The sequence below is a fragment of the Nerophis ophidion genome, linkage group LG24 (genome assembly GCF_033978795.1).
Source record: "Nerophis ophidion isolate RoL-2023_Sa linkage group LG24, RoL_Noph_v1.0, whole genome shotgun sequence".
Lineage (NCBI taxonomy): Eukaryota > Metazoa > Chordata > Actinopteri > Syngnathiformes > Syngnathidae > Nerophis > Nerophis ophidion.
Window position 1 is genome coordinate 591,690 of NC_084634.1, and position 23,862 is coordinate 615,551.

The 23,862-nt window shown below is 41.6% G+C and overlaps 1 protein-coding gene across 3 annotated transcripts in view; it reads left to right on the forward strand.

The window, feature by feature from the left end:
• Window positions 1-18,002, forward strand: part of LOC133541936 (adenylate kinase 7-like) — a 20,596-nt gene extending 2,594 nt beyond the window's left edge. Inside the window, exons 3-12 of one of the 3 annotated variants that reach the window (XM_061885664.1) lie at window positions 2,124-2,201; window positions 2,940-3,089; window positions 6,115-6,243; window positions 6,344-6,455; window positions 6,935-7,063; window positions 9,163-9,228; window positions 9,411-9,608; window positions 13,796-14,016; window positions 16,882-17,043; window positions 17,831-18,002. In XM_061885664.1, the coding sequence (XP_061741648.1) occupies window positions 2,124-2,201; window positions 2,940-3,089; window positions 6,115-6,243; window positions 6,344-6,455; window positions 6,935-7,063; window positions 9,163-9,228; window positions 9,411-9,608; window positions 13,796-14,016; window positions 16,882-17,043; window positions 17,831-17,857 (1,272 nt within the window). In that variant the 3' untranslated portion in view covers window positions 17,858-18,002. The remainder of the gene's footprint in view (window positions 1-2,123; window positions 2,202-2,939; window positions 3,090-6,114; window positions 6,244-6,343; window positions 6,456-6,934; window positions 7,064-9,162; window positions 9,229-9,410; window positions 9,609-13,795; window positions 14,017-16,881; window positions 17,044-17,830) is intronic. The other 2 variants (XM_061885665.1, XM_061885666.1) reach the window with 2 other exon arrangements.
• The last annotated feature ends 5,860 nt before the right edge of the window (window positions 18,003-23,862 follow it).

A 23,862-nucleotide genomic window follows, 5' to 3' on the forward strand; every position in this document is an offset into this window, starting at 1 on the left:
TTCATGCTGGCATAGACTATCCACTGGCGTTGGGAACCAGGACACTCTGGCAAAAAATGATCGTCACAAATGAGGTTTATTTATCACCCTCAACATGGAGATTTGGTACCGAGCTCCAGAAACAGAAGGGCTAAAGACAAAAGCAATGGACATGAGATAGACTACAATAAAGTCCTGGGGTTACTCATGGACCTCCTGTTTAGCAAGGCACCATCACAATCCTCAGTAACATCCCTACTGGATCACATCAATTGCTATCTATTTTACAAAGAACATCACTCAGACCAATTAGCGGATATATGCAGCGGCATCTGTCCTGGTAGAGATGCTTGGCTACATGATGACCAGCGTGAGGAGCCAGAAGTAGCAAGTCCTGGTAGAGATGCTTGGCTACATGATGACCAGCGTGAGGAGCCAGAAGTAGCAAGTCCTGGTAGAGATGCTTGGCTATATGATGACCAGCGTGAGGAGCCAGAAGTAACAAGGCCCTCTACCATGGAAGAGAAGGCTGCAAACAAAATAAAGCAGAGAGAAGTTAGCCTCGTAACCGAGCTGAGCAAAGGTGTGGACACTGAGAGTAAAGACTTATAGCCCTAACTACACAACTAAGTCAAAGCCATGAAATCAAGCATGATATTCTCTAACAACACAGGTGAGATCTACTCTCAGTGGCAAAGTATAAAGACGGAAATAAACTCACCCAAGGCTGAGACTGACAAATACTGGAAGAGTTTCTGGGAGAAGGATACAACGCTAGCTGGCAGACTTGCAAGCAAAGCTCAGCAACTCCCAAAACAAGACCCAATAGTCGAAACAACTGCGGCTATCTAAGCAAGAGTCTCTAAGATGAGGAACTAGGCAGCACCACGGCCCAACGAGCATCATGCCTACTTGCTTTAGAAGCTAATTGCACTTCATGAACGCCTGGCAGCACAAGTCAACCAGATTCTGACATGGAGGACACACGCAGAGTGGCTAACTCAGGGTCGCACAGTCCTAATCAGGAAAGGGAACACTTCCATCAAGCTAGCAACCCCTAACCTGCCGATATAACCACATGGAAGCTCCTACCAGGCATAATAGCAGCCACAAGGTCTAGATTTGTGGCTGAACACTTGAGCAGAGCGCAGAAAGGTATTGGCAATAATACCAGATGAACAAAATACCATCTAGCCATTGACAGGGCAATTGCTCAAGACTGAAAGACCGGAACAACCTTTGAGGTGCATAGATTGAGGAATTACCACATTGACACTGGAGTGCCTGGAACTGTTTAACAACAACAGGATGCTGAGGATCTTCATCAATATCTCAATGAGGCCATGGCAGACACTTCTGGGGCCGACTCAGAGACAGTTGCACAGGCAAGCGTAAAATCCTATTCCAAAGAGATGCTCTCCTTCTCCACGGCTATCCTTCATTGGCCTGGACCTGGTATCAGTTTTGAAGTTGAACAACGATCAGCCACCGCCTCTACATGGATGACATCAAGCTGTGTGCCAAGAACGAGCATGGCATTGACTTCCTGATTTGCCTGGCAAGAATATTTTACACCACAGATATCTGGATATAATTTGGACTAAAGTGTGGGCAAATGATATCACAGGGAAGATGGTAGCAACTGAAGGAATTGAACTACCTGAGGGCAACAACAGATGCAGCTAGGGATTCCACTGGCCTATGGCAACCACGAGGAGGCAGGTTGGAGGTCAGCCACGGTCAAATACCGACAGAGGATGAGGCAGATTCCGAAGAGTGAGCTTAACGGCAAGAATAAGACCCAGGCCATGCCTATGTCCTTGGCCTTAGGTGCCGCTGTGTGGCATGATCCCACTGGCAGGTGTTTGCTATCTGACAAGTGGTCACAACCAAGTGGGCACCCACGGATGAAAGGGATTGTTAGGGCCCTTCGGCAGACCATGTCTCAGGATTGACTGGCATTTGGATGATGCTCTTACTCACGGTCCATGACCTGAGTTTTCTTTCGCTAACGTCCTTTACCAGAGAATGAATTGTTTCACACATTGTTGAGTAAAATGTTACCTTGAGATGTGATTGCAACATCCAGGGTGGCCATGAACCATTTGTGAGACGACACCATTGAATTGTTGTTGTTTTATCAGGCCATTGCCGTAGCACTTGGACCCGGGACCATCCAGAAGAAGCCATTTGAAGAGGCCTTCCTGGAGCAGGACTTGAGTGTAGGTCACAACCAACAACAAGACCCGAAATGTTGGCCTCCAATATGAGTAGACTAGTAGGATGAGGTCCTCCAATAAGACTAGACTAGTAGGATGAGGTCCTCCAGTATGAGTAGACTAGTAGGATGAGGTCCTCCAATATGAGTAGACTAGTAGGATGAGGTCCTCCACTATGAGTAGACTAGTAGGATGAGGTCCTCCAATATGAGTAGACTAGTAGGATGAGGTCCTCCACTATGAGTAGACTAGTAGGATGAGGTCCTCCAGTATGAGTAGACTAGTAGGATGAGGTCCTCCAATAGGAGTAGACTAGTAAGATGAGGTCATCCAGTATGAGTAGACTAGTAGGATGAGGTCCTCCAGTATGAGTAGACTAGTAGGATGAGGTCCTCCAGTATGAGTAGACTAGTAGGATGAGGTCCTCCAATATGAGTAGACTAGTAGGATGAGGTCCTCCAATATGAGTAGACTAGTAGGATGAGGTCCTCCAGTATGAGTAGACTAGTAGGATGAGGTCCTCCAGTATGAGTAGACTAGTAGGATGAGGTCCTCCAGTATGAGTAGACTAGTAGGATGAGGTCCTCCAATAGGAGTAGACTAGTAAGATGAGGTCATCCAGTATGAGTAGACTAGTAGGATGAGGTCCTCCAATAGGAGTAGACTAGTAGGATGAGGTCCTCCAGTATGAGTAGACTAGTAGGATGTTTTGTGAAGTTGCTTCTCACTTGTTTTCAACAGCTCATGGAAATCGATTTAATGCGCATCAACCTTCTTATGGAGGCCGCACATCTCAAAGAACTGGTCCCCATCCGCTGGTTATGTGAGTCTGGTCTGGTGGAGAATATCGAGCTGGTAGTGGAAGAGTACCGACAGACCAGGGGACTGCTGGTAAGTACTGGTCAGAACACATCAAACACAAATACTCTCCTGCTTTGTTGTACATTCATCCTGAAAATGATACTCCTTTGGGGTTTTTAAGGATTGAGAACATTTGTTTTTGTCAGTGTGGAATGATTGTGCAACTTCCTGTACATGAACAGTGGTGGTTAAAAACACAGCCAGTCAACACAAAGATGTGTTCAACAGCACTTACTGGATCCACCAAGACTATGAAGCGTTCAGGTTTTCCTCGTAAGACGTGGGAGTAGCAAGGCGAGCAAGAGGATCCTTCACCCTTAGCGTCAAAAAGTTCTGACTTTACCACAGAGCACAGGCCTCAAATTCAGAAGCAACTAGTTAGCCCAGAAAAACAAACATCTATTGATGTACAGGTTAAAAAAAAAAAAGCAGCTCAGCCATTAGAATTTTACCCTAAAATGTTTGGTGTTTTTTACACCAAATGAGTGAATATTGAAACCCCCTGCCTTCTTTGACCTTAAAAGTCTCTTGACTTCACAGTCCAATCAACTTCCATTTTGACAGTTCCTGTAAATCTGATGAGTTGACAACAACTAAGCTGCCATCTTCTTAGCATCCAGCCTTGAATGAGGCCAGAAGGAAATGTGGTCCCACTTTGCTCATCCCTGCGATAAACTGTTCCACGTATGGATCCTTCAAGTCATGGAGTATACTCATGACTGTTCCACCTATGGATCCTTCAAGTCATGGAGTATACCCAACTGTTCCACCTATGGATCCTTCAAGTCATAGAGAATACTCATGACTGTTCCACGTATGGATCCTTCAAGTCATGGAGTATACCCAACTGTTCCACCTATGGATCCTTCAAGTCATGGAGTATACTCATGACTGTTCCACGTATGGATCCTTCAAGTCATGGAGTATACTCAACTGTTCCACCTATGGATCCTTCAAGTCATGGAGTATACCCAACTGTTCCACGTATGGATCCTTCAAGTCATGGAGTATACTCAACTGTTCCACCTATGGATCCTTCAAGTCATGGAGTATACTCATGACTGTTCCACGTATGGATCCTTCAAGTCATGGAGTATACTCAACTGTTCCACCTATGGATCCTTCAAGTCATGGAGTATACTCATGACTGTTCCACGTATGGATCCTTCAAGTCATGGAGTATACTCAACTGTTCCACCTATGGATCCTTCAAGTCATGGAGTATACTCATGACTGTTCCACGTATGGATCCTTCAAGTCATGGAGTATACCCAACTGTTCCACCTATGGATCCTTCAAGTCATAGAGAATACTCATGACTGTTCCACGTATAGATCCTTCAAGTCATGGAGTATACCCATGACTGTTCCATTTATGGATCCTTCAAGTCATAGAGAATACTCATGACTGTTCCACGTATGGATCCTTCAAGTCATGGAGTATACCCAACTGTTCCACGTATGGATCCTTCAAGTCATGGAGTATACCCATGACTGTTCCATTTATGGATCCTTCAAGTCATAGAGAATACTCATGACTGTTCCACGTATGGATCCTTCAAGTCATGGATTATACCAGTGACTGTTCCATGTATGGATCCTTCAAGTCATGGATAATACCCATGACTGTTCCACGTATGGATCCTTCAAGTCATGGATTATACCAGTGACTGTTCCACGTATGGATCCTTCAAGTCATGGATTATACCATGACTGTTCCATGTATGGATCCTTCAAGTCATGGATCATTCAAGTCATGGATTATACCAGTGACTGTTCCATTTATGGATCCTTCAAGTCATGGATTATACCCATGACTGTTCCATGTATGGATCCTTCAAGTCATGGATTATACCAGTGACTGTTCCATGTATGGATCCTTCAAGTCATGGATAATACCCATGACTGTTCCACTTATGGATCCTTCAAGTCATGGAGTATACCCATGACTGTTCCACGTATGGATCCTTCAAGTCATGGATTATACCAGTGACTGTTCCATGTATGGATCCTTCAAGTCATGGATAATACCCATGACTGTTCCACGTATGGATCCTTCAAGTCATGGATAATACCCATGACTGTTCCACGTATGGATCCTTCAAGTCATGGATCATTCAAGTCATGGATTATACCAGTGACTGTTCCATTTATGGATCCTTCAAGTCATGGATTATACCCATGACTGTTCCATGTATGGATCCTTCAAGTCATGGATTATACCAGTGACTGTTCCATGTATGGATCCTTCAAGTCATGGATAATACCCATGACTGTTCCACTTATGGATCCTTCAAGTCATGGAGTATACCCATGACTGTTCCACGTATGGATCCTTCAAGTCATGGATTATACCAGTGACTGTTCCATGTATGGATCCTTCAAGTCATGGATAATACCCATGACTGTTCCACGTATGGATCCTTCAAGTCATGGATAATACCCATGACTGTTCCACGTATGGATCCTTCAAGTCATGGAGTATACCAGTGACTGTTCCATTTATGGATCCTTCAAGTCATGGATTATACCAGTGACTGTTCCATGTATGGATCCTTCAAGTCATGGATAATACCCATGACTGTTCCACTTATGGATCCTTCAAGTCATGGAGTATACCCATGACTGTTCCACGTATGGATCCTTCAAGTCATGGATTATACCAGTGACTGTTCCATGTATGGATCCTTCAAGTCATGGATAATACCCATGACTGTTCCACGTATGGATCCTTCAAGTCATGGATAATACCCATGACTGTTCCACGTATGGATCCTTCAAGTCATGGAGTATACCAGTGACTGTTCCATTTATGGATCCTTCAAGTCATGGATTATACCAGTGACTGTTCCATTTATGGATCCTTCAAGTCATGGATTATACCCATGACTGTTCCACGTATGGATCCTTCAAGTCAACCCACATTTTGGGTCATATCTCAATGAATGCCCAAGGTTGGACATTTGTATGCAAACAGACTTCAATGTACTTGAACTTAGAATCATTTGGTCTGTCCGAGGAGCAACAGATCCTAAACCATCCTGTTCTCCTCGCAGCCCATTCGGATCTGCGTTCTGGGTCCTCCGGCAGTGGGGAAGAGCACTGTGTGTCAACAGATCTGTGGTCACTACAAGCTCCATCACATCCGGCTGAGGAAGACCGTGGCAGAGACCATCTCACACCTGGTTAGACTTTCTTCTCCAAACTGAATCCCTTGAAAACCTCTCATTTTGTAGACTTCCTGTTTGTTTCTGCTCGTCCCTCACATTCTGTGTCCGTCTCCAGGAGCATACGGTGAGGAACATGAATTCAGAAGCAGAGAACGAGGAGTCCACAGCAGCCACAGAGACTCAGGAACTCCTGAATAGTTTGAAGGACAATATGGAGCAGAATGGAGGTAGAGTCTGATGGTCACCTCATTCAGTTGGTCAACTTTCACACTTTTCTTGACTTCAGACTGTTAAAGTTATAAGTTCAAGTAGCAACGATAGTAAGAAAGTCAGGTCAGTGACCATGATGTGTACTTTCTGGACTTCAATCACAGCATTTACTTGTATAACCCAGTCCAAACAACCTTTCTATCTATCTATCTATATATATATATATATATCTATATATATCTATATATAGATATATATATATATATAGATAGATAGATGGATAGATAGTACTTTATTGATTATATATAGTATAACCAGTTTCTGGTGTCGACACCAACACCGTAGGCTACGTCCAAGACAGGACGCACATAAAAGCCTCAGGAGCCCATAGCTGAAAACCAACGGGAAGTCGGCCATCTTGGTTTTCGTCTTCCAGTTGAACCCTTCTCTAAAAGTTTTGACTTTCAGTTGGTAAACCACCTTTTCTGCCTATCAGGTATGTTGGATGACCACCTGTTGGTGAAGGTGATGGTAGACAAGCTGATGTCCAACCCCTGCAAGAACCAGGGATATGTTCTGGATGGATTTCCAAAGACATATGAACAAGCTAAAGAGCTTCTCCATGGTAACTAACACACATTATGATCATCCTGGTTTGGTACCAACAGTACTTCATTGTCAGACTGTGTCATATTAGGACTGTAATGATCCTGGTTTGGTACCAACAGTACTTCATTGTCAGACTGTGTCATATTAGGACTGTAATGATCCTGGTTTGGTACCAACAGTACTTCATTGTCAGACTGTGTCATGTTAGGACTGTAATGATCCTGGTTTGGTACCAACAGTACTTCATTGTCAGACTGTGTCACGTTAGGACTGTAATGATCCTGGTTTGGTACCAACAGTACTTCATTGTCAGACTGTGTCATATTAGGACTGTAATGATCCTGGTTTGGTACCAACAGTACTTCATTGTCAGACTGTGTCATATTAGGACTGTAATGATCCTGGTTTGGTACCAACAGTACTTCATTGTCAGACTGTGTCATATTAGGACTGTAATGATCCTGGTTTGGTACCAACAGTACTTCATTGTCAGACTGTGTCATATTAGGACTGTAATGATCCTGGTTTGGTACCAACAGTACTTCATTGTCAGACTGTGTCATGTTAGGACTGTAATGATCCTGGTTTGGTACCAACAGTACTTCATTGTCAGACTGTGTCATGTTAGGACTGTAATGATCCTGGTTTGGTACCAACAGTACTTCATTGTCAGACTGTGTCATATTAGGACTGTAGTGATCCTGGTTTGGTACCAACAGTACTTCATTGTCAGACTGTGTCATGTTAGGACTGTAATGATCCTGGTTTGGTACCAACAGTACTTCATTGTCAGACTGTGTCATATTAGGACTGTAATGATCCTGGTTTGGTACCAACAGTACTTCATTGTCAGACTGTGTCATATTAGGACTGTAATGATCCTGGTTTGGTACCAACAGTACTTCATTGTCAGACTGTGTCATGTTAGGACTGTAATGATCCTGGTTTGGTACCAACAGTACTTCATTGTCAGACTGTGTCATATTAGGACTGTAATGATCCTGGTTTGGTACCAACAGTACTTCATTGTCAGACTGTGTCATATTAGGACTGTAATGATCCTGGTTTGGTACCAACAGTACTTCATTGTCAGACTGTGTCATGTTAGGACTGTAATGATCCTGGTTTGGTACCAACAGTACTTCATTGTCAGACTGTGTCATGTTAGGACTGTAATGATCCTGGTTTGGTACCAACAGTACTTCATTGTCAGACTGTGTCACGTTAGGACTGTAATGATCCTGGTTTGGTACCAACAGTACTTCATTGTCAGACTGTGTCATATTAGGACTGTAATGATCCTGGTTTGGTACCAACAGTACTTCATTGTCAGACTGTGTCATATTAGGACTGTAATGATCCTGGTTTGGTACCAACAGTACTTCATTGTCAGACTGTGTCATATTAGGACTGTAATGATCCTGGTTTGGTACCAACAGTACTTCATTGTCAGACTGTGTCATATTAGGACTGTAATGATCCTGGTTTGGTACCAACAGTACTTCATTGTCAGACTGTGTCATGTTAGGACTGTAATGATCCTGGTTTGGTACCAACAGTACTTCATTGTCAGACTGTGTCATGTTAGGACTGTAATGATCCTGGTTTGGTACCAACAGTACTTCATTGTCAGACTGTGTCATATTAGGACTGTAATGATCCTGGTTTGGTACCAACAGTACTTCATTGTCAGACTGTGTCACGTTAGGACTGTAATGATCCTGGTTTGGTACCAACAGTACTTCATTGTCAGACTGTGTCATATTAGGACTGTAATGATCCTGGTTTGGTACCAACAGTACTTCATTGTCAGACTGTGTCACGTTAGGACTGTAATGATCCTGGTTTGGTACCAACAGTACTTCATTGTCAGACTGTGTCATATTAGGACTGTAATGATCCTGGTTTGGTACCAACAGTACTTCATTGTCAGACTGTGTCATATTAGGACTGTAATGATCCTGGTTTGGTACCAACAGTACTTCATTGTCAGACTGGGTCATATTAGGACTGTAATGATCCTGGTTTGGTACGTCCCTCGGGTTTAAGTCCACAGTTGGAACCAAATGTAAAATATAAGACATTTACATGTAAAGTATGTATTTTTTGTCATAGTTGAGGAACCAGAGTCCGAGGACAAACCTTCAGTGGTTTCCTTGTACAACAAGAAGATAATACCAGGTACTGACGTTTGATATTTGACTATAAAAAAAAAGAGTGGCCTTGGTAGTCCTTTGAAGTGTTTGGATTGTATTCCTTTTTGCCAGCCTATAAGTTCTCCTCAGGTCAAAGTACAATTTCTTCCTTCTTGTTGTCCTGTCAAGTACAAAAAGGACTTTAGTGGCCCGACTCTTTGCTTGCAGAGTTTGTTGTGTGCCTGGACGCCTCAGATGACTTCCTGAGGGACTTGGTGATCAACCTCCCTGAGAAGTTGGTGCAGGAGCATAAGTACGAGCAGGACAACTTCCTGAAGAACTTGAGCAAGTACAGGGAGAGCAACGTGGAGGAAGAAACTCTCCTGAAATACTTAGAAGAGCTGGACATCACCTGCTTCCTCATTGGTAAGTCCTCTCACTGCCGGAAAACATCACCTTTCTTCTTTCTTTTCATCTTGCAACCAACCATTATTTAATAGTCACCCGTTATCTTAACCAGTAGTCCATTAATCACAGACAACCACGAGCACATATTTCATGGCTCTCATTTTTCCATCGACTTTTAAGTTATTTTAGACATGTTCTTACTAACAAAGACGACTAAAAAACATTTTGCATCGTGTCCGTCGGCGAAGACAAATCCATATATTAGCCACAGCAGATATATACCTTGTCAAGTGACTTATTTACACACAACTATTCTGTAAAGGTTTATGTATTGTAATTGTTTCTAAACAGTGTCTCTAACAGGGCAGTAAAACGGCCGATCAAACAAAACGTCAGTCATGGTCATGGAGCCACTAGCTCCATGACATTAGCTAAACACTCGATAACTCCACGCTGACCTGCTGAATTTACTGAGGAATTTGTGAAAGTGAAACAATATAAAAATAAGTCCATTGTAGGTTAATAATACTAACACAAGCACTTGTAGACTTGTTAGCACATTAGCTAATGCTAAGGACGCTGGCTAGATTACACAGCATGTACATGAAAACACTCCTACAAACATCACACATGGAAGTTTACTAAGTTTAAACTGTTTTAGTTCTATTGTAAAACTTGTAAATGTCGCTTGGAGTGATAAATGAAGAATGCACATGAGTAGAAACGCTACAGACGGCTAGAAAACTATACTTCTGCTTGAAAGCTCAGTCTAAAGAGAACTTGTCCAAAAGATGGCGCCATAACATTAAAACTACACATATTCAGTGTCTTTGCTTGCTTTTACAAGAAAACACGTTGCATCGTGTCCGTCGACGAAGACAAATCCATATATTAACTACACCAGACTATAAGTGGCAGATATATACCTTGTCAAATGACTTATCTACACACAAATATTATGTAAAGGTTTATGTATTGTAATTGTTTCTAAACAGTGTGTCTAACAGGGCAGTAAAACGGCTGATCATACAAAACAGAAGTCGTGGTCTCACTTGTAACGATTCTTAATCGATTTAAAAAAATACAAAATAAATCAAATAAATTAAAAAACATTTTAATCTTTCCTATTTTATGGAGGAATGTAGTAAAACATAGAACTGACACCCTATTTTATTTGAAAAAGTATTCCCTTCTCAATGGAATCGTTACCACCAAGAATCAAATGGAATGGTGTGGTGCTCAAAGATTCCAACTAAACAGTTGAAGTTCTGTTGTAAAACTAACAAACCTTGCTTGAAGTTAGGAATAATCCGTGCGAGTAAAAACGCTATGGACGGCTAGAAGAAGGGGCGGCACTGGACGCACTAAATGGAAGGACAAACAAGAAAACACCTTCACTAAATGGAAGGACAAACAAGAAAACACCTTCACTAAATGGAAGGACAAACAAGAAAACACCTTCACTAAATGGAAGGACAAACAAGAAAACACCTTCACTAAATGGAAGGACAAACAAGAAAACACCTTCACTAAATGGAAGGACAAACAAGAAAACACCTTCACTAAATGGAAGGACAAACAAGAAAACACCTTCACTAAATGGAAGGACAAACAAGAAAACACCTTCACTAAATGGAAGGACAAACAAGAAAACACCTTCACTAAATGGAAGGACAAACAAGAAAACACATTCAGTGTATTTGTTTCTTTCCTTTCAACCATTTTCGTTATGGCCCTCGGCAAATAAAAATCCATAAATTAGCCGCACCGTCTTATCAGCCGCAGGGTTCAAAGTGTAGGAAGAAAGTATCGGCTTCCAGTCCTTCTCGCTGAAGGGTGTAGGACATCTGCAGTGGATCCAGATGTTGTTGTCCTTATAGGACAGTACTGGATCCAGATGTTGTTGTCCTTATAGGACAGTACTTGTGCAGTGGATCCAGATGTTGTTGTCCTTATAGGACAGTACTTGTGCAGTGGATCCAGATGTTGATGTCCTTATAGGACAGTATTATAGGACAGTACTTGTACCGTGGATCCAGATGTTGATGTCCTTATAGGACAGTACTTGTGCAGTGGATCCAGATGTTGATGTCCTTATAGGACAGTACTTGTGCAGTGGATCCAGATGTTGATGTCCTTATAGGACAGTACTTGTGCAGTGGATCCAGATGTTGATGTCCTTATAGGACAGTACTTGTGCAGTGGATCCAGATGTTGATGTCCTTATAGGACAGTACTTGTGCAGTGGTTCCAGATGTTGATGTCCTTATAGGACAGTACTTGTGCAGTGGATCCAGATGTTGATGTCCTTATAGGACAGTACTTGTACCGTGGATCCAGATGTTGATGTCCTTATAGGACAGTACTTGTGCCGTGGATCCAGATGTTGATGTCCATATAGGACAGTACTTGTGCAGTGGATCCAGATGTTGATGTCCTTATAGGCCAGTACTTGTGCAGTGGATCCAGATGTTGATGTCCTTATAGGACAGTACTTGTGCAGTGGATCCAGATGTTGATGTCCTTATAGGACAGTACTTGTGCCGTGGATCCAGATGTTGATGTCCATATAGGACAGTACTTGTGCAGTGGATCCAGATGTTGATGTCCTTATAGGCCAGTACTTGTGCAGTGGATCCAGATGTTGATGTCCTTATAGGACAGTACTTGTGCAGTGGATCCAGATGTTGATGTCCTTATAGGACAGTACTTGTGCAGTGGATCCAGATGTTGATGTCCTTATAGGACAGTACTTGTACCGTGGATCCAGATGTTGATGTCCTTATAGGACAGTACTTGTGCCGTGGATCCAGATGTTGATGTCCATATAGGACAGTACTTGTGCCGTGGATCCAGATGTTGATGTCCTTATAGGCCAGTACTTGTGCAGTGGATCCAGATGTTGATGTCCTTATAGGACAGTACTTGTGCAGTGGATCCAGATGTTGATGTCCTTATAGGACAGTACTTGTACCGTGGATCCAGATGTTGATGTCCTTATAGGACAGTACTTGTGCAGTGGATCCAGATGTTGATGTCCTTATAGGACAGTACTTGTGCAGTGGATCCAGATGTTGATGTCCTTATAGGACAGTACTTGTGCAGTGGATCCAGATGTTGATGTCCTTATAGGACAGTACTTGTGCAGTGGATCCAGATGTTGATGTCCTTATAGGACAGTACTTGTGCAGTGGATCCAGATGTTGATGTCCTTATAGGACAGTACTTGTGCAGTGGATCCAGATGTTGATGTCCTTATAGGACAGTACTTGTGCAGTGGATCCAGATGTTGATGTCCTTATAGGACAGTACTTGTGCAGTGGATCCAGATGTTGATGTCCTTATAGGACAGTACTTGTGCAGTGGATCCAGATGTTGATGTCCTTATAGGACAGTACTTGTGCAGTGGATCCAGATGTTGATGTCCTTATAGGACAGTACTTGTGCAGTGGATCCAGATGTTGATGTCCTTATAGGACAGTACTTGTGCCGTGGTTCCAGATGTTGATGTCCTTATAGGACAGTACTTGTGCAGTGGATCCAGATGTTGATGTCCTTATAGGACAGTACTTGTGCAGTGGATCCAGATGTTGATGTCCTTATAGGACAGTACTTGTGCAGTGGATCCAGATGTTGATGTCCTTATAGGACAGTACTTGTGCAGTGGATCCAGATGTTGATGTCCTTATAGGACAGTACTTGTGCAGTGGATCCAGATGTTGATGTCCTTATAGGACAGTACTTGTGCAGTGGATCCAGATGTTGATGTCCTTATAGGACAGTACTTGTGCAGTGGATCCAGATGTTGATGTCCTTATAGGACAGTACTTGTGCAGTGGATCCAGATGTTGATGTCCTTATAGGACAGTACTTGTGCAGTGGATCCAGATGTTGATGTCCTTATAGGACAGTACTTGTGCCGTGGTTCCAGATGTTGATGTCCTTATAGGACAGTACTTGTGCAGTGGATCCAGATGTTGATGTCCTTATAGGACAGTACTTGTGCAGTGGATCCAGATGTTGATGTCCTTATAGGACAGTACTTGTGCAGTGGATCCAGATGTTGATGTCCTTATAGGACAGTACTTGTGCAGTGGATCCAGATGTTGATGTCCTTATAGGACAGTACTTGTGCAGTGGATCCAGATGTTGATGTCCTTATAGAACAGTACTTGTGCAGTGGATCCAGATGTTGATGTCCACAGATGTGAGCAGTGGGGAAACACCCATGGATCAGATCCGTGACAGAGTGGGCCGGCCCAGGAACTATGACAGCATGGAGGTGCAGGAGGAGGGCGGCGTGCAGGCGGACAGCCAAGATGAAGAAGAAGAAGACGAAGACGACGAAGAAGAAGAAGATGAAGAAGAACTGGGGAGGAAGGAGGCGGAGGATGCAAGGAAGAGGTCTGAACGTTGGGAGAAGTGGGTAAGAGGCTTTATTTGGAAAATCTTTAAATCACTCTGTATGTATATATATATATATATATATATATATATATGTATGTATGTATGTATGTATGTATGTATGTGTGGGGAAAAATCACAAGACTACTTCATCTCTACAGAACTGTTTCATGAGGGGTTCCCTCAATCGTCAGGATTGATATATATATATATATATATATATATATATATATATATATATATATATATATATATATATATATATACATATATATATATATATAATAGAGATGCGCGGTTTGCGGTTTCATCTGCGGAGTCCACGGATAAACAGCGGGTCGGCCGGGTGACGATGAAAATATAGATTTTAATTAGATTCGGGCGGGTGGCGGTTGAACCATCTGGAAATATTTGCTATACATGGTTCTGGGATCAGTATCCTGTGCCATTCAAAGAGCCATTTAAGACCCGTGTCACAAAGCGAAGAAGACAATAGGAGGCGCTAATATTCTCTAGAATGACTGCCGGCAGTCACCCAGATAATAAGTATTAGGGCGTGCTATGAAGACATTGACTTTGTCACCTTCTACAACATGTACTATCTGCTTGTTAGTCCAGCATCATGTTGTGTGTGGTTTCCACGGCAACACACACACGACTGCAAGGCATGCTGGGTGACACAGAGTACACTAATGCTTGTGATATAAACAACTTTAACACTCTTAGTAATATGCGCCACGCTGTGAAGCCACACCAAACAAGAATGACAAACACTTTTCAGGAGAACATCCTCACATTAACACAACATAAACCCAACACAACAAATACCCAGAATCCTTTGTATCCATGATAATTCCTGACTATTTTATACACCTCGCTAGCAACAACCCCCCCCCCCACCCCCCTTACCTGTGCGTCGGTAAGGTGGGCGGGTTTGGGGGGGCGGGGTTGTAAAATATGTTAAGGAATTGTCACAGATACAAAGTATTCTGGGTATTTGTTGTGTTGCGTTTATGTTGTGTTACTGTGAGGATGTTCTCCCGAAATGTGTTTGTCATTCTTGTTTGGTGTGGCTTCACAGCCTGGCGCATATTACTAAGAGTGTTAAAATGGTTTCTATCACAACCATTAGTGTACTCTGTGTCACCCAGTATGCCTTTCAATCTTGTACGTGTGATTGTGGAAGCTGCACACAACATGTTGCCGGACTAACAATCGGTGTGTACATGTTGTTGAAGGTGTCTAAGGCAATGTCTTCACAGCACGCCCACATTCTTGTCATCAGGATGAACACCATTGGATACTCGCGAGAACGTTGGCGGCTTCCATTGTCTTCTTTACTCTGTGAAACAGGTTTAAATAGTTCTGTGAGTGGTAAAGGTGGTCGACCTCTGATCTATTTCAGCAGGTGCTTGCGGTTCTGATAAAATGTTGGTTCGGGTGGACGGCGGGTGGATGACGACTTTGGTGATGCAGTTACGGATGATATATTGGCCTATCCGTGCATCTTTAATATGTATATATATATATATATATATATATATATAGACAAAGATAAGACCTTCTGGAATAAAGTTCTGTGGTGAGATGAAACAAAAATGTATCTGTTTGGCCACAATACTCAGCTTTATGATTGGAGGAGAATAGGCGAGGCTTTTAATCCCAGGAACACCATGCCTACCACCAAGCATGGTGGTGGTAGTATTATGCTCTGGGCCTGTTTTGCTGCCAATGGAACTGCTGCTTTAAATGGGACAATGAAAAAGGAGGATTAGCTCCAAATTGTTCAGGACAAGCTAAAACCATCAGAGGGGAGGTTGGGTCTTGGGTGGAAAAGTGGTAAAGGAATGAAGTGTGTGTATGTATGTATTTTAGTGGTGGTGTGTGTTTTAGTGGTGGTGTGTATTTTAGTGGTGGTGTGTATTTTAGTGCTGGTGTGTGTTTTAATGCTGGTGTGTGTTTTAGTGATGGTGTGTGTTTTAGTGGTGGTGTGTGTTTTAGTGATGGTGTGTGTTTTAGTGGTGGTGTGTGTTTTAGTGATGGTGTGTGTTTTAGTGATGGTGTGTGTTTTAGTGGTGGTGTGTGTTTTAGTGATGGTGTGTGTTTTAGTGATGGTGTGTGTTTTAGTGGTGGTGTGTGTTTTAGTGCTGGTGTGTGTTTTAGTGCTGGTGTGTGTTTTAGTGATGGTGTGTGTTTTAGTGGTGGTGTGTGTTTTAGTGATGGTGTGTGTTTTAGTGGTGGTGTGTGTTTTAGTGGTGGTGTGTGTTTTAGTGATGGTGTGTGTTTTAGTGGTGGTGTGTGTTTTAGTGATGGTGTGTGTTTTAGTGATGGTGTGTGTTTTAGTGCTGGTGTGTGTTTTAATGCTGGTGTGTGTTTTAGTGATGGTGTGTGTTTTAGTGGTGGTGTGTGTTTTAGTGATGGTGTGTGTTTTAGTGATGGTGTGTGTTTTAGTGATGGTGTGTGTTTTAGTGGTGGTGTGTGTTTTAGTGATGGTGTGTGTTTTAGTGGTGGTGTGTGTTTTAGTGATGGTGTGTGTTTTAGTGATGGTGTGTGTTTTAGTGGTGGTGTGTGTTTTAGTGATGGTGTGTGTTTTAGTGATGGTGTGTGTTTTAGTGGTGGTGTGTGTTTTAGTGCTGGTGTGTGTTTTAGTGCTGGTGTGTGTTTTAGTGATGGTGTGTGTTTTAGTGGTGGTGTGTGTTTTAGTGATGGTGTGTGTTTTAGTGGTGGTGTGTGTTTTAGTGGTGGTGTGTGTTTTAGTGATGGTGTGTGTTTTAGTGGTGGTGTGTGTTTTAGTGATGGTGTGTGTTTTAGTGATGGTGTGTGTTTTAGTGCTGGTGTGTGTTTTAGTGATGGTGTGTGTTTTAGTGATGGTGTGTGTTTGTGGCAGTCCAAGAGCTTTGAGGAGAAGAGACAGTGGGAAGTGCAGCAGTTGGAAGTCCTGAGCGTCCCGATGAAGAAGTACTTGATGGACACCAACATCATGGCCACCATCTCTCAGGGCTTGATAGCCTGTGGTGCAGCGTGGCCGGACGACCCGCTGGACTTCCTGGTAAGACCTTGATGACTTGAAATGAAGACACCTCCCCTTGATTGACTTGAAATGAAGACACCTCCCCTTGATTGACTTGAAATGAAGACACCTCCCCTTGATTGACTTGAAATGAAGACACCTCCCCTTGATTGACTTGAAATGAAGACACCTCCCCTTGATTGACTTGAAATGAAGACACCTCCCCTTGATTGACTTGAAATGAAGACACCTCCCCTTAATTGACTTGAAATGAAGACACCTCCCCTTGATTGACTTGAAATGAAGACACCTCCCCTTGATTGACTTGAAATGAAGACACCTCCCCTTGATTGACTTGAAATGAAGACACCTCCCCTTGATTGACTTGAAATGAAGACACCTCCCCTTGATGACTTGAAATGAAGACACCTCCCCTTGATTGACTTGAAATGAAGACACCTCCCCTTGATTGACTTGAAATGAAGACACCTCCCCTTGATTGACTTGAAATGAAGACACCTCCCCTTAATTGACTTGAAATGAAGACACCTCCCCTTAATTGACTTGAAATGAAGACACCTCCCCTTGATTGACTTGAAATGAAGACACCTCCCCTTGATTGACTTGAAATGAAGACACCTCCCCTTGATTGACTTGAAATGAAGACACCTCCCCTTGATTGACTTGAAATGAAGACACCTCCCCTTGATTGACTTGAAATGAAGACACCTCCCCTTGATTGACTTGAAATGAAGACACCTCCCCTTGATTGACTTGAAATGAAGACACCTCCCCTTGATTGACTTCATGTTGGCTCTCATTGCAGGCTGAATATTTGATGAAGAACTCCTGACATGTTCTGGCTTCACGGTGAAGGTTCTGGACGAATATTGCTGATTAATGCTGTTTGCCACCTTGCACCAGGTGTACGTGGCTGGACCTCACCCTCTCACCACTTCAATAATGATCTTCTGATGTTGTTCCTACTAAAACTCTTCTACTTGTTTGTTACAGTCCTTCTTGTCTACTTAAACATGGTCTACACTGCTTGTAGTACTCAACATGATCCATAGGTCTTAATGTGATCCATAGGTCTTAGTACGATGGCTAGGTCTTAATATGATCCATAGGTCTTAATACGGTCAATAGGTCTTAATACAATCCATAGGTTTTAATTCGGTCGATAGGTCTTAATAGGATTAATAGGTCTTAATATGGTAGATAGGTCTTAATAGGTGTTAATATGGTGGATAGGTCTTAATACGTTTGATAGGTCTTAATAGGATTAATAGGTCTTAATATGGTCGATAGGTCCTAATATCATTGATAAGTCTTAATATGATCGATAGGTCTTAATACGATTGATAGGTCTTAATACGATCGATAGGTCCTAATATGATCGATAAGTCTTAATATGATCGATAGGTCTTAATACGATTGATGGTCTTAATACGGTCGATAGGTTTAAATAGGATTGATAGGTCTTAATACGGTCAAAAGGTCTTAATAAGATCCATAGGTCTTAATACGATCCATGTCTTAATAGGATTGATAGGTCTTAATACGGTCGATAGGTTTAAATAGGATTGATAGGTCTTAATACGGTCAGTAGGTCTTAATACGACTGATAGGTCTTAATATGATGGACAAGTTTTAAAACGATTGATAGTTGTTAATACAATCGATAGGTCTTAATACGACAATAGGTCCTGATATGATGGACAGGTCTTAATACGATTGATAGTTGTTAATACGATCGATAGGTGTTAATACGATTGATAGGTCTTAATATGGTCGATAGGTTTAAAAAGGATTGATAGGTCTTAATACGATCCATAGGTCTTAATACGATTGATAGGTCTTAATAAGGTCGATAGGTCCAATACGACCGATAGGTCTTAATATGATGGACAGGTCTTAATACGATTGATAGTTGTTAATACGATCGATAGGTCTTAATACGACAATAGGTCTTAATATGGTGGACAGGTCTTAATACGATTGATAGTTGTCAATACCGTCGATAGGTCTAAATACGACAATAGGTCTTAATATGGTGGACAGGTCTTAATACGATTGATAGTTGTTAATACGATCGATAGGTCTTAATACGACAATAGGTCTTAATATGGTGGACAGGTCTTAATACGATTGATAGTTGTCAATACCGTCGATAGGTCTAAATACGACAATAGGTCTTAATATGGTGGACAGGTCTTAATACGATTGATAGTTGTTAATACGATCGATAGGTCTTAATACGGCGATAGGTCTTAATATGATGGACATGTCTTAATACGATTGTTAGTTGTTAATACAATCGATAGGTATTAATACAACAATAGGTATTAATATGATGATAGGTCTTAACAGGACGATAGATCTTAATACGATCCCTAGGTCTTAATACGGTCGATAGGTCTTAATACGATTGAAAGGTCTCAATACGGTCGATAGGTCTTAATAAGATTTATAGGTCTTAATATGGTCAATAGGTGCTAATATGATCAATAGGTTTGAATACAATCGATAGGTCTCAATACGACAATAGGTCCTGATATGATGGACAGGTCTTAATACGATTGATAGTTGTTAATACGATCGATAGGTCTTAATACGATCCATAGGTCTTAATACGATTGATAGGTCTTAATAAGGTCGATAGATCCAATACGACCGATAGGTCTTAATATGATGGACAGGTCTTAATACGATTGATAGTTGTTAATACGATCGATAGGTCTTAATACGACAATAGGTCTTAATATGGTGGACAGGTCTTAATACGATTGATAGTTGTCAATACCGTCGATAGGTCTAAATACGACAATAGGTCTTAATATGGTGGACAGGTCTTAATACGATTGATAGTTGTTAATACGATCGATAGGTCTTAATACGACAATAGGTCTTAATATGGTGGACAGGTCTTAATACGATTGATAGTTGTCAATACCGTCGATAGGTCTAAATACGACAATAGGTCTTAATATGGTGGACAGGTCTTAATACGATTGATAGTTGTTAATACGATCGATAGGTCTTAATACGGCGATAGGTCTTAATATGATGGACATGTCTTAATACGATTGTTAGTTGTTAATACAATCGATAGGTATTAATACAACAATAGGTATTAATATGATGATAGGTCTTAACAGGACGATAGATCTTAATACGATCCCTAGGTCTTAATACGGTCGATAGGTCTTAATACGATTGAAAGGTCTCAATACGGTCGATAGGTCTTAATAAGATTTATAGGTCTTAATATGGTCAATAGGTGCTAATATGATCAATAGGTTTGAATACAATCGATAGGTCTCAATACGACAATAGGTCCTGATATGATGGACAGGTCTTAATACGATTGATAGTTGTTAATACGATCGATAGGTCTTAATACGATCCATAGGTCTTAATACGATTGATAGGTCTTAATAAGGTCGATAGATCCAATACGACCGATAGGTCTTAATATGATGGACAGGTCTTAATACGATTGATAGTTGTTAATACGATCGATAGGTCTTAATACGACAATAGGTCTTAATATGGTGGACAGGTCTTAATACGATTGATAGTTGTCAATACCGTCGATAGGTCTAAATACGACAATAGGTCTTAATATGGTGGACAGGTCTTAATACGATTGATAGTTGTTAATACGATCGATAGGTCTTAATACGACAATAGGTCTTAATATGGTGGACAGGTCTTAATACGATTGATAGTTGTCAATACCGTCGATAGGTCTAAATACGACAATAGGTCTTAATATGGTGGACAGGTCTTAATACGATTGATAGTTGTTAATATGATCGATAGGTCTTAATACGGCGATAGGTCTTAATATGATGGACATGTCTTAATACGATTGTTAGTTGTTAATACAATCGATAGGTATTAATACAACAATAGGTATTAATATGATGATAGGTCTTAACAGGACGATAGATCTTAATACGATCCCTAGGTCTTAATACGGTCGATAGGTCTTAATACGATTGAAAGGTCTCAATACGGTCGATAGGTCTTAATAAGATTTATAGGTCTTAATATGGTCAATAGGTGCTAATATGATCAATAGGTTTGAATACAATCGATAGGTCTCAATACGACAATAGGTCCTGATATGATGGACAGGTCTTAATACGATTGATAGTTGTTAATACGATCGATAGGTCTTAATACGATCCATAGGTCTTAATACGATTGATAGGTCTTAATAAGGTCGATAGGTCCAATACGACCGATAGGTCTTAATATGATGGACAGGTCTTAATACGATTGATAGTTGTCAATACCGTCGATAGGTCTAAATACGACAATAGGTCTTAATATGGTGGACAGGTCTTAATACGATTGATAGTTAATACGATCGATAGGTCTTAATACGACGATAGGTCTTAATATGATGGACATGTCTTAATACGATTGATAGTTAATACGATCGATAGGTCTTAATACGACGATAGGTCTTAATATGATGGACATGTCTTAATACGATTGTTAGTTGTTAATACGATCTATAGGTATTAATACAACAATAGGTATTAATATGATGATAGGTCTTAACAGGATGATAGATCTTAATACAATCCCTAGGTCTTAATACGGTCGATAGGTCTTAATACGATTGAAAGGTCTCAATACGGTCGATAGGTCTTAATAAGATTTATAGGTCTTAATATGGTCAATAGGTGCTAATATGATCAATAGGTTTGAATACAATCGATAGGTCTCAATACGGTCGACAGGTCTTCATATGATGGACAGGTCTTAATACGATTGATAGTTGTTAATACGATCGATAGGTCTTAATACGATCGATAGGTCTTAATAGGATTGCTGGGGCTTAATATGACTGATAGGTCTTAATATGCAAGGCAGCATGTTGTGGCGTCTGCCACTCCAAAGATGCGGAGGACAGCAGGTGAGATGACTGCAACAAGACATACTTTGCTTACTTGCGCCCGTGAAGGCTAGCCCACTCACCAATCTACGCACAAAGCTAGCAAACGCTCATGCACAACACAACACAACAGTCGCAAACACAAGGGAATATTAGAATGAAAACAAAGAATATAATCTGGTGCAACAGATCATAACCCCCCCAATAAGGGACGGATTTCAGTAGTCCCAAACTAAACACACGGGAATAAGCAGGACAGGAAGTACAACACATAAACAAAATAAATCAGATCTTCAGAGTCCAGTGGTACCTCAACGTACGAGTACCTTCATTGACCTTGACTTGAGTATTTTGAGATACGAGGTGTCTCTCGGCTCTTTGTTACGCTTTAAATTGCAAGCAGGATTGAAGTTGAAAGCTCTTAATATATTTTTGGACAACCTAAGTGTATCTGCCATTTTATTTATCCTTGTAGTCCAAAAAAGGTACGACAGCAAGAGCGAGAATGCTCTGTTGTAGTTACAACCAGCACAAGTCTACACAAACTTTTAGCCTCATCTGAAGTCAAAAGTGCCTTACTTTTAACTCTTGTGGTTCTTGGCAACGCACCTTCAACCTGGAAGTCACTCCGAGTGTGCCGGGAAGAGTCCTGCTTCCCACACATTTTCACAAAAAGGTGGATTTTTGGAAAATCTACTCCCTATGGCGCAGTCGGTGACTACTTTTTATTGCCACAGACACAAGAACATGGTAAGTAATAACAGTAGTAGGGAAATGTGTGAAGGATACTTTAGCAATGTTAGCTTGAGTTGTTGTGTAGCTAGCTTTGCCTTCTAATATAATAATAATAATGGATTAGATTTATATATAGCGCTTTTCTAGTCACTCAAATCACTTCACAGAGAAGTGAGAAGTCATCATTCTTTCACACCTGCTGGTGGTAAGCTACTTTCATAGCCACAGCTGCCCTGGGCTAGACTGACGGAAGCGAGGCTGCCAGTTTGCGCCTCCGACCACTACCTATCATTCATCATTCATTCACCAGTGTGAGCGGCACTAGGGGCAAGAGTCCTGCCCAAGGGCAGATGTGGATGTCAAGAAGCGGGGTGCGAACCTGCAACCCTCAGGTTTTGGCACGGCCGCTCTACCCACCACACCATGCCGCCCCGATGGTCGACAATAGTCTCACTGTAAAGAAGGATTTTTCCGAAGAACTACTTTTAACTGGATGGGTGTGTCCTGTGGCCGGCTGAGCCTCGGTTGTCTACAAGAGTTCAAAGCAGCAGCAGTGATTTACTGCCAATGTACACAAGGATGTGTCCAGGTCTTAGCATTGCAGAGATACACAAGGCTGTGTCCAGGTCTTAGCATTGCAGAGATACACAAGGATGTGTCCAGGTCTTAGCATTGCAGAGATACACAAGGATGTGTCCAGGTCTTAGCATTGCAGAGATACACAAGGATGTGTCCAGGTCTTAGCATTGCAGAGATACACAAGGCTGTGTCCAGGTCTTAGCATTGCAGAGATACACAAGGATGTGTCCAGGTCTTAGCATTGCAGAGATACACAAGGCTGTGTCCAGGTCTTAGCATTGCAGAGATACAGACCCTGTAGAACTGTAGGGATCAAAGAAGATTCAGAACGCGGAGTTTATAGTTATGGCGTAAGTAAACTACAACTTCTCATCATGCAGGACCAGATAAGAAGGACATGATAAATAGTGAAGAGACAATCAAAACTGAAAATAGCGATACTTCAAACTGGGACTGTCTTCGTGTTTACCTGGTCAGATAAAATGATGAATGAAAACAAAGATGAAATCAAAGCTAATTAATACTGTTCATAACTTTTATGGACAGACTTTCTAGGCGCAGTCAAGGCGTTGAGGGGTTCCGGTTTGGTGTCTGCAGGATTAGGTCTCTGCTTTTTGCAGATGATGTGG